This window comes from Ptiloglossa arizonensis, chromosome 4 (genome assembly GCF_051014685.1).
Source record: "Ptiloglossa arizonensis isolate GNS036 chromosome 4, iyPtiAriz1_principal, whole genome shotgun sequence".
NCBI classification, from domain to species: Eukaryota; Metazoa; Arthropoda; class Insecta; order Hymenoptera; family Colletidae; genus Ptiloglossa; species Ptiloglossa arizonensis.
Window position 1 is genome coordinate 28,003,798 of NC_135051.1, and position 11,558 is coordinate 28,015,355.

Sequence of the window (11,558 nt, forward strand, 5' to 3'; positions counted from 1 at the left end):
CTTCCCCGCACAATATACCTACGTTATCAAAGAACCCGTGAAAGGCTAAAGAGACAACTATATAAACTAGAGGTTCTATCCTAAAAAAGTCCACACCCATACATACGACGTACGTTAAGTTTGATTTTACATGAAGGAAATTGCAATTTTGAACGCGACATCTATCATCGAAACGTCATAGCTATGCGACATTTAAAGTTTTCATGATGTTCAACTTCACAAAATTAAAAGTAGTGCATTTATGTCACATGAAAACTATTCCTAAGTATCACGTTTAAATAGGAGTGGGAGAATCTCAGAAATATCATGTAACTAGATGAATAGCGCTGACTTAAACATATGGCGACAGTTGCAAGTGCTAAGGTACAAGCATAAACAGGAGTGTATCATTGCCTGTCAATGTAACGTTCATTCGCTGTTTCTTATGAAATTCAATTTATATGAACCAAACAAGTATTATATTTCCTTAATTCCTGTTATTTTATTATAAACAATGAAGTCTTTTAAACAAAAATTGATATGTAATCTGTAAACGTGATGAACAACTTAGGTTAAGATTCAATTGTTTTATTTATATTTTACTTTAAACATATGGCGACAGATTTAATTTTTTCACTTATTTTTATTGTTATTAACAGTTTTGTTTAGTACAAACGAGCACTGTACTTCAATCAATTAAAGTACAAGAATGAGGACTAGAAAAACATTTGCAATTCTTGGAGCAGGCTTAATTCTAGCCTGCTGCATTATGATATATTTAATGATGGATTTAGCACTTTTTCCACCTGGACAAGCATCCAAACTTTCTGTTAATGATGTAAGTCTATAATAAATATAATATGTATATGTGTAAAATACAATATATACAGTTTCAGTAAAGCCTTTTATTGTATGCTTTTAGAATCAGTGGTTGCATTTTGAAAACAGACTAGCAAAGCTAGAAAAAGATTTTAATAAGCATCATGAAGTCATGAATGCTTTGCGGGAAGTAGCAGAAGCAAAAAATTTTGTTCCAGTAGTTAATTCCATGAATCATTATAATCATTCTATATCTTCAAGTTCCTCCCATTTAGGAAAAGTGCTCACGTGTAATTTTAATATTCAGAAAGTACCAGAAGTAGATATACAAATGTTAGAGATGTATAAACAATTAGAATTTGACAATGTGGATGGTGGAGTTTGGAAACAAGGATGGGACATTACATATGATGATAAACAGTGGCATCCAAATAGGAAGTTAAAAGTCTTTGTAGTACCACATTCTCATAATGATCCTGGTTGGCTTAACACTTTTGAGAAATATTATACATCTCAAACTCGAAATATATTAAATAATATGGTAACAAAATTGGTAGAAGATAAGAGGCGTAAATTTATTTGGGCAGAAATATCATTTTTTCAACTTTGGTGGGAAGATCAATCTAAGACGACACGTAATTTGGTTCGACGTTTAATTCATGATGGCCAGTTGGAAATTGTGTCAGGAGGTTGGGTCATGCCTGATGAATCTGTGTCTCATTGGACAGCTCAACTTACACAACTTACAGAAGGCCATCAATGGCTAAAGTATAATTTAGATTATACACCAAATTCAGGCTGGGCTATTGATCCATTTGGTCTTTCTCCAACTATGCCATACCTTTTAAAAAATGCAGGATTAGAAAATGTGCTGATACATAGAGTCCATTATTCAGTTAAAAAAAGATTAGCTAAACAAAAACAATTAGAATTTCGATGGAGACAGTTATGGGATAACGATGGATCAACAGAAATATTTACACATGTTATGCCATTTTTTAGTTATGATGTGCCACACACTTGTGGTCCAGATCCAAAAATATGCTGTCAATTTGATTTCTTTCGATTTAAAAATTTTGGATTAACTTGTCCATGGAAGATAGCCCCACGAGCTATAACTAGAGCAAACGTTGCAGAAAGAGCTAATCTATTACTAGATCAATATCGCAAAAAAGCTCAACTTTTTAAGACCGATGTAGTTATTGTACCACTGGGAGACGATTTTAGATACACTCATTTTACCGAGTGGGATGCTCAGTATACTAATTATCAATATCTTTTTGATCATATGAATCGTAATCAACAAATGAATGTTCAAATTGCATTTGGTACGTTAAGTGATTATTTTGATGCAGTCAGGGAGAAGTACAATTTAAATGAATTCCCTACTTTGTCAGGAGACTTTTTCACATATTCTGACAGAGATGACCATTATTGGAGTGGATACTATACATCAAGGTATATTTAAATACGTACTAAGTATAATTAATTTTCAACGAATATTTATTAAGTACATTTTAGGCCTTTTCACAAACGACTAGACCGTGTATTATTAAGCTTATTAAGAGCATCAGAGATACTAAGTACTGTAGTTTGGAGTAAAGGTAACAACAAATTAGTGGAAGGAACTATTGCACAGCGTTTAAGCAAAGCAAGGATGTGGCATTCATTGTTCCAACATCATGATGGTGTTACTGGAACTGCTAGGGATGAAGTAGTTATAGATTATGCAAAGAAGATGATAATGGCCTTAAATAATTCTGCTCATGCACTTCAGCAATCTGTAGTACATTTATTGAAAACTTCCCAAGAATCTAAGATTGATATGGATGCTGTATACATTTCACTTGATGAATCTAGGTTTGAATAAAATTTTTTATTTTTTCGAAAATCTACAATTTTTGTATTTATTATTTTTAATGTATATAAAATTTACTTTTTGTGTTAAAGATTACGTCATACCAGTGCAGGAGACAAACATGTACTTACATTAGGGGATGAAAATCCTTTGAAAAAAGTTATTCTATATAATTCTCTTCCAAGGCAAAGGGTGAAAGTACAAACATTAATTGTTTCAACGCCATTTGTCAAAGTTACTGATCGTATGGGTCAACCAGTACAATGTCAGATTTCTCCAATTTGGATAGGTCCTGCTGCATTAACTGCTGCTAGATATGAGTTATCATTCTTAGTAACAGTACCTGGATTTGGTATTACAACATATATAATTCATAATTTGCCTAAATCATCATTTCCACAGTATGATACTTTTTTACTTAAATACCTTTATACTTATTCTGATGATATAATTTTTCAATTTTTATTATGTACAGGGAAGTACACCTTGCAAATGTGACTGTTTTCAACACGAATATAAATCTTTCTAAAATACCAGGTTTTAATCAAATTCAAGTAGTATCAAATGCGCAAGAATTTTCGGTTATACAACGGCCAGAGTTAGCTGCATCTTTCGGAAAATCAGGTCTTTTAAAAGCTTTAAGAGTCGGTAACACAACGTTTCCTGTTCATTTAGAATTTGTCAAATACGGTACTAGAGGCTCCGGTAAAGACAGAAGTGGAGCCTATTTATTTTTACCTGACAAACCAGAACCGGATTTAGTATTTATGGACAATAAGTGTATTATACACTTAATAACTGGACCCATTGTGTCTAAAGTATTTGTAGAATTGGCACATGTGCGTCATACATGTACTCTATACAATTCTTCTGGTAGTGATGGACTTGGATTACACATACTTAATGAAGTTGATATATCAGAAACACAAAATTATGAACTTGCTATGAGATTGAGTACAGACATAGCTTCAGGAGACCAGTTCTTTACAGACTTAAATGGACTGAATGTAAGTATTAAATGACCAATATTTCAATATGTAGATCTGTACGAACTAAGAAGTATATTTAAAATCATAATCATTGCTTAGATGATTAAGCGCCAAAGGTTTCCAAAGCTTCCTACACAAGGAAACTATTATCCAATGGCAGCAAGTGCATATATAGAGGATAAAAAAGTTAGATTAACAGTAGTAACAGCACAACCATTAGGTGTAAGTTCTATGGCATCCGGACAAATTGAAGTATGTATTTAATATTCTCTTTAATGTAATATAAAAACAGAAATGTTATAGTATCTAAAATACTTGTATATAGATTATGCAAGATAGAAGATTACTTCAAGATGATAACAGAGGATTGGGTCAAGGTATAACTGACAACTTGTTAACAAATCATTTATTCATGCTGGTTCTTGAAAAGAAAAAATCTCTTTGTCCATCTCCATCACCAGCAACAAATCATCCGGCAGGATTATTATCGCTATATGGTCATTTAGCACTGGAAGAACTGCTACATCCGATAATCGCAATGCATCCACAAAACTTTTTACCTTTTGATCTGAACGCGTATTTTTCACCACTTCGTTATGACCTGCCTGCAGATTTAAGTGTTGTTAGCTTTCGAGTATTTCCTATTCCCGAAGGAGCTGGTAAGGGTATAGGTATGGTTTTACATCAAGCAGCTTTAGACATGTGTTGGAACGATAATTCTTATAAACGCTTCTTCAATATTTCTGAATCTGGAGAAGTTGATTTAACAAAGTTCCTCAATCATACAGATGATTGGATTATTAGTAAAGCTCCTCTTACATTCCATAATGTAGGTCCATCTTTGAAGTCACCTATTGTTAATTTATGTCCCCACCAAATATTACCAATTTTGTTTCATAAAACACAATCCTAAGTTTTAAAAACTTAGTACTTTATTTTTACATAGTTTGATACAAAGTTAGCTCTTTTTCTTGCTCATTGATCCAGTATCAACAGCCTTACTCAGAATAATATAGTGTAACTGATCAGATACCGATGGACTGGTTTTATCCAGTTTATAACTGTAACAGTATTAATCGAAAAAAATTATGCATAAAACAAGTAGTGTAAACATCTTCAAGATTAGTAACATAAAAGTAATTTTGTTTTAATTGTACAGATCAATCTGAAGCATAATTATATTGCTTAATGTATATTTTACCATGTACAGTGAACTACCCTAGTCTACAATTTTTACTACCTAACATTTTGAATATATTTATCAAATTAAATGTAAGTAGCATTAAGTAATAAAATTGTAATTTTAGTTCAGTAACATTATGCCATTCCTACATACATTTAATAATAATCATTTAATTATAAAATTTTAAGTAGATATAAAAACTGTTTTCAAAATAATCTTTGTTTTCATTAATTAGAACAATTTCTATCAAAATATTTCCTCTTATTACTTTAACATATTTCTATATTATTTAATATTTCGATCATAAAAGAATGGTTTGATTGTAACATTTAATACATATAACCACGAAATACAGAATGATCCTTGTTATTAAAAGCATTTAATTAAGATGATTGGCACAGTAACAGTAAACTAATGTACAAAAACGTAAAATCACAGTTTCTAAGAGATAAAAATACATTTTCATACTAATCATATCAATACTTTAAAACAATGTAATTTTTTTACATCTGCAATGTATGTAAATTGCATTACAAAACATTACAGGTCTTGTAATAAAGTTAGACAAGGTAAAATATATTCTTACCGCATTTACTGATTTCTTTATTATAACTATAAAGTAAATTTCATTACCCGAGAGAATAAAAGAACTGCATAGCTGATGGATTGTGTTTAAACACAGTCAAAACTACTTTACACATTTTACTCTCCAATGCCATAGATTCAAGAGCTGACATCATGAAGTGACCAAGTCCTTTTCTCCGTACCACTGATTCCAATTGTATTTCATAGCTATATTAAAATACAGAATACTTCTTTATTTCTTACAATTTTTACAAATCGTTCATATATGAAATCTACACACCAATATAATACTCCTTCTCTATGATCTATAGAAAATCGAAAGTGAGAAAATCCAAGAAATTTGTTATTTGAAGATGCTACTAAATACCAAGCTGCTGATTCTGTTAATTCTTGTTGTTTGGCAATTGGATCCCAACCCCAATCACATTGTTCATATAGAGACTTCATATTACGTTCCATAATATCAAATATCCAAGATAAACATTCAGGTTGTGCATCTTTGGCTCTCATGCAAAAGAGTTCAATAGTCTGATTGTCTTTTATTTCATATTTATGAAAGGAATTTAAATGCTCTAAAGGATTTGCTATAGAGTTTGCTTTATCGACTAATTGTTTTGCAATAGCTTCTTTTTCAGCTAAAATCTGACGTCTTGTTTTTCTTTTCTATACAATAAAAAAAAAATTATTTAACACAGCAATCATAATATAAATATTTATATATGAAACTGTTAAAATTAAAATACTTAATTTAACTACTTTAATGTGCTATGCTACAAATACGTATTAATATCATATAGACCAAAGTAATACCTTCATGATAATTATAGTTCCCATTTATACACTGCAGACTTTAATTTTTCTTACATTAAAAATATTTAATTAATTATTTTAAAGTTTTAGAGATTTTTTCAAGATTCACATAATTTTGTTTTAAATCTGTATACAAGATGAAGTGTAAATTGTAATTTAATAGCAGAAACAAATATCTTTATTTTGGTTATGAAGAATTAAATATTGTATTTTATCACGAAATATATGTATATAATAAAAATGTATATTATTGAAAATTTTTTTTATGAAAGATTACAAAAATATTTTGTTACTTGAAAAGCTTGCATGATTTAATAGTATGAAAAACCCTGTGTGTTTCACATTGAACGATTTATTAAAAGTATGTATATATGACCAATCGTATGACACTCAGTGCAACAGTGCATTGTATGTATTCTATTGTAGGTTTGGACATTAATATGTTTGTGTTGGTCATAAGCTAAAAAATTCAAAAAGAAGAAAGTTGCGACTTGTTTGATAAAATACTTTCACGCACATATATACATTTTAAGTATTTTTACAAATTATTTGTATGAATTCAGATGGTGACATCGTAAATTAACTGAAAATAATTTCAACGGGTTGGCAACAGATGCAATTTTGCACTTTATTGTTAGTGTCCCAAAAAAATATCTTTATTATTGTATTTATTCTAGATTCATAATTATGAATATAATTGTTTTTTTTTTCAATCCATTCAGTTTTTTCCTTTCGATTAAAATAGGTTAAGTAACTTAATCGCATTTTATACGTTTTTTTTAATATTTTTTATTATCATCTATATCAATGTATAACATATGTTTGTTAAGAATAAATTAACTAGTGATTACAAAGTGTAATAAATTCTGACAAGTATTTTTACGATTTCGGAATATATCGCGTAAATTCTGTTGTTATTTCAACATTTTGTCCTTATATATATTTACATTGATATATTTTTTAGTATGAAAAGTAATACTAATAACAATTGTCTTTATCTTATTTCAGATATTGTAATCAAACATTGAGGAATGGCTGAAAATGCTACTGCGTCAAATGCAGAGGAAAAAGCTATTTCCTCAGCTATGACACAATGCTATGAAAATTATATCATAGTTGATGTTGGTGCCAATCTTACAAATAAAAAGTATAGTAGAGATTTAGATAGTGTAATTCAAAGAGCAAAAGATGCTGGTGTACAAAAAATTATGGTAACAGGTGCCAGTATTCGATCTAGTAAAGAAGCATTACGATTAACTAGGATATACCCTGGTACTCTTTATTCTACTGCTGGTGTGCATCCTCATGATGCAAAATCATGGGAAAATCCTGATACTTTACAAGAACTCAAAAGTATAGCTAATAATCCAGAATGTGTAGCAATAGGTGAATGCGGTTTAGATTATAGTCGTGACTTTTCTGATCCTGAGACACAACGTGCGGTTTTTCATAAACAAGTAGAACTTGCGTGCCAGTTAAATAAACCACTTATAATACATGAAAGAGGAGCTCAAACAGATGTTTTAGAAGTTCTTGACCATTATAAAAATTGCTTGCCACCAGTTTTAATTCATTCATTTATTGGAACTGCAGAAGAAGCACAAGTTTATTTAGATCATGGCTTTTATTTAGGAATTACAGGATATTTGTGTAAAGATAAATCTGATAGTGGAATAAGACAACTGTTAGAAAGGGGACTTGCACCTTTAGAGAGAATATTAGTAGAAACAGATGCTCCATTTATGTATCCTAATACTAGAGCCAGTAAATTACCTATACATGTTAAAGATGCTCTCACAGAACGATCCATGACATTTCTTCATCGTTATTGTACTTTTCAACGTAATGAACCATGTGCCTTGCCAGCAATTGTGGAAATGGTAGCAGCATTTATGCAAATCACTCCTGAAGAAGTCGCCTTAGCTACTGCTTTCAATGCTTTAAAATTATTTGGTTTAAATCAGTGATATTAATAATCATTTTTCATTGTCAGAAAATGGTGCTAGTTGGTGCTATTTAACATTTTAATTATTCTCTTATAAATATGTGATCCGTTTCTATCTTTTAAACGCATTATTTGTGTGTCTATACAAGTGTACCTCGTATAATAACAATACCATACATTGATGTAATTTGCTAACAAATGAGCAATTGTAGGATGAGAATGTGTCATAAAATTTTTATCTTATTTACATAGTAGATACTGCCTTCTATATATGTTACTCATATGTGTAAACATAATACTCATCCACATATTAAAGTTAGTATTGCATAAAATATTTCATTTATTATGATATAATAAAAATTTTGTAGGAATATGTATAAAATACATAAAGTTCAAAATCATTTTATTGTTGATATATTATAAATATTTTCATATAAATAAATTGTTACACAGATATATATTTCACTGCAAATTTATTTTAAATTCAAAATCCCAATTTCAAGTACAACAATACTATTACTTTAAGTTAAAATTAATTTACATATAGTAATAATAGTTACTTTAATTTATTATATTGTTTTTTATATGTTGTTACGTTTCACAGTTTTTAATTTTGTTACATTTCTGTCATTTATAATCATCTGTTTCAGATATTTTAAATTAATATCTAAAATAAATTATTTGTACAATTTAAATTGACGTTAGATTTCGATTGGATGGCATGATGAAGATGTGTTCTTTTTTCATGGTCTGAAAGCTTCTTCCATAAATTTAAATTTATGGCAATAGTACTGCATCCAGTTAATGCCTCCACTGATTTTAGCTGTATATTCCATGTACTTTGTATATATTGCAAGTTAGTAGAATATGCTGTTGTTGGAAAGGCAAATATAAACAACCTGTAAACAAATGTACACAACATATGTGTATTATGATGGATTCTTTTTATAATATAGATCATATCTATAGTTAATGAAACAAATATTAAACTTTGATGAAAATATATAATTTCTTACTTGCAACATTTTGGTGCCGATACTAAGTCTTCGGCAAATGTAATATCATTACTGCAGTCATTAATCACCATAGGAAAACCATCTGGTTGTATCACAATAGCATAGTCTGTAGTAACAAAAATCAGAAATCTATTTTAAAATTTTATATTAACAATTTTTATTCTAATTATTTATATAAGTCATTGAATTAATTTCTTACCAATAAAATGGCCATGTCTTGTCTTCAAACCACTTTTTATGTATTCAGCACCTCCTACTACTTTTTCTAAACTTTTCTTTAATGAAGGAGTCTCATTACTCTTGCTTTCTGCTATGATTTTGTTTATTGTGTCTTTCTTCAATGAAACTCGATTATACTCGGTATAAAGGCTTTTAACACACTGATGTAATCTCAAAACATTGAATATGGTATGCTTTTTATTTATATTATTGAGTTTGCAATCATATAAAGTAAAAACTTTTTCAAATAATTCTGGACTATAGCAATCCAATGAAACTAAATGAAATGCAATATTTGCTAGATAATCAATTGTAGAATTTGTATTGACTATATATTGTAATAATATTGATTCTAATATTTCCCAGGACTGTGGCTTATAATTAGCAATAGTCAAACCTCTTATTAAAACATATATTTCAAACTGTGAACAGTTTAGTAACAGATTCGAATTTTCGATGCATTGTTTTGTTAAATAGTTTAAGAAAGGTATACTACTGTAAGACAGACTATTTAATTTACTTAAGATATAGAGACCATCTTCAAAATTTACATTCGTCATTAAAATAGCATTACTCAATACATTTATAACATTTTTGTTATAAAAATGTGTATGCCTAGAAAAAAGAAAGGAAATTGAACATATTTATGGTTGTATCAGGTTAATAAAGTGATAAAGTTTGTACTAAAGATAGCAAAAATTATATACAACTCAAGTTATTTAATACTTACTTATTCATGACCTTCGAAGAGATAAGACAAAGTAAAAATTTTGCTTCATTAAATTTCAATAACTGGTAATTATTTATTATCAGATTATTCAGTTTATACAAGAGATCCATAGAAGATGCACACAGATTGGGCATGATAGATAATGCATAAAAAATATATGCTACATAATCTGAAGTTATTGTTTCTTTTTTTTTACTCAAACTATTAATAATATATGTTACAGTTTGTATATCTTTTATATTAGAAGCAAATGAAAGAGCACTTACTAAAGTTTTTATATTTTCATTAGTATCAAGTTCAATTTGTACTTGAATGTTAAAAACTATTGGCAAACCAATGAGTAGAGATTTAATCAAAGGTAATTCCTCTTGCTTTTTTAACAAATTATATATAAGTATTATTTGTCTAACTGATAAATGATTAATAGAAACTTTAATTAATTGAAGTAAAGTTTGAACTAATAGAGTATTAGGTGGGACATTAAAAGATAGTAAAAGTTGCAAAGTTTGTACAATATGATCAATGTTTAAAGATCTTACATTTTTATGTATTATTTTACATATGTGCATAAATTTTTCAGAATTTGTTACATCTTCATAATGTGATTGTTTATCTAACGATTTATATAATAAACTTAAATAATCAATTGCTTCTTTTGCATTCATATTCTGTTTATCACTGTAAATCATATCTTTAAGATCATTATGTGACTTTAAGGCAATAAATTTGTTCACATCATCTTTGTCTTTTTCCACTTCTGCACACATTGAAGTATCTACAAATTATGTATAGTTAAACAGGAAGCGTTAAAGAAAATTCTTAAATATTATTAACAAATTACTCGTTACCTCCTTGTAAATTTGTGTAATTTATTAATGTCGTTTGTGTTACTACACAATTTGACATAGTTGTCCAATTACGTAGTTTTGTTGAATGAAACATACAATTTTTAATAACTGTTTTTATCATATTGATATTGACGAAATTTATAAAAGAATTCTCCGATATGTACCACAACTTTGTAAAATTATGGCATTGCCTTTCGTAGTATTCAGGACTAATAATATTATGCATATACAAGGTTAACCATTGATTCAATTGTCAATATTAACGTTTTATTTGTAAAATATTAATAAAACACTTTTTGCGTGGTTTAATTTAATAAAAATATACTTGAGATAAAATTGAACAATACCGCCTCATTTTATATAAAGTAAAAAATGAATCACATATCAAATAACACTAGATGAGGCTTTGCGCGAAAGAAAATCGTGTTTAACCTTTGTTACATTAGTTAACTTAAAATTAGTATTTTTAATCATTTTAAAGAACAAAAAAAATTATATAGAACATGATAATCGATTGTTAATTATTATTTTAAGAAATTAGATTCTAGTAGAAAATGAAAAAATTATGAAAATCGAT

The 11,558-nt window shown here is 28.7% G+C and overlaps 4 protein-coding genes across 6 annotated transcripts; 2 read left to right on the forward strand and 2 right to left on the reverse strand.

Annotated features, from left to right (window-relative positions):
* The first annotated feature begins 236 nt into the window (after window positions 1-236).
* On the forward strand, window positions 237-4,859 carry Alpha-man-iia (alpha-mannosidase 2). Of its 2 annotated transcripts, none has more exons than XM_076310457.1 (8): window positions 237-363; window positions 639-817; window positions 902-2,256; window positions 2,320-2,658; window positions 2,749-3,057; window positions 3,132-3,663; window positions 3,745-3,897; window positions 3,971-4,859. In XM_076310457.1, exons 2-8 carry the CDS (start codon window positions 689-691, stop codon window positions 4,556-4,558), a joined length of 3,405 nt encoding a protein of 1,134 aa, XP_076166572.1. In that variant the 5' UTR covers window positions 237-363; window positions 639-688; the 3' UTR covers window positions 4,559-4,859. The 2 variants fall into 2 exon arrangements, with proteins under 2 accessions (XP_076166572.1, XP_076166571.1); XM_076310456.1 differs by having other exon boundaries at window positions 363-550.
* Window positions 4,556-6,444, reverse strand: Naa40 (N-alpha-acetyltransferase 40). Its single transcript, XM_076310460.1, has 4 exons — window positions 6,224-6,444; window positions 5,694-6,076; window positions 5,462-5,620; window positions 4,556-4,706 (listed from the first exon to the last, which is right to left on the reverse strand). Exons 1-4 carry the CDS (start codon window positions 6,245-6,247, stop codon window positions 4,604-4,606), a joined length of 669 nt encoding a protein of 222 aa, XP_076166575.1. The 5' UTR covers window positions 6,248-6,444; the 3' UTR covers window positions 4,556-4,603.
* A 128-nt stretch (window positions 6,445-6,572) lies between these two features.
* On the forward strand, window positions 6,573-8,612 carry LOC143146302 (3'-5' ssDNA/RNA exonuclease TatD). Of its 2 annotated transcripts, none has more exons than XM_076310458.1 (2): window positions 6,573-6,856; window positions 7,232-8,611. In XM_076310458.1, the coding sequence occupies exon 2, from the start codon at window positions 7,255-7,257 to the stop codon at window positions 8,188-8,190; it is 936 nt and encodes a 311-aa protein (XP_076166573.1). In that variant the 5' UTR covers window positions 6,573-6,856; window positions 7,232-7,254; the 3' UTR covers window positions 8,191-8,611. The 2 variants fall into 2 exon arrangements, with proteins under 2 accessions (XP_076166573.1, XP_076166574.1); XM_076310459.1 differs by lacking the exon at window positions 6,573-6,856 and adding an exon at window positions 6,912-6,968 and having other exon boundaries at window positions 7,232-8,612.
* Window positions 8,613-8,630: 18 nt separating this feature from the next.
* Window positions 8,631-11,397, reverse strand: LOC143146305 (uncharacterized). The gene is made up of 5 exons (XM_076310462.1): window positions 10,982-11,397; window positions 10,134-10,908; window positions 9,384-10,018; window positions 9,185-9,290; window positions 8,631-9,067 (listed from the first exon to the last, which is right to left on the reverse strand). The coding sequence occupies exons 1-5, from the start codon at window positions 11,205-11,207 to the stop codon at window positions 8,836-8,838; spliced, it is 1,974 nt and encodes a 657-aa protein (XP_076166577.1). The 5' UTR covers window positions 11,208-11,397; the 3' UTR covers window positions 8,631-8,835.
* Between the last annotated feature and the right edge of the window lie 161 nt (window positions 11,398-11,558).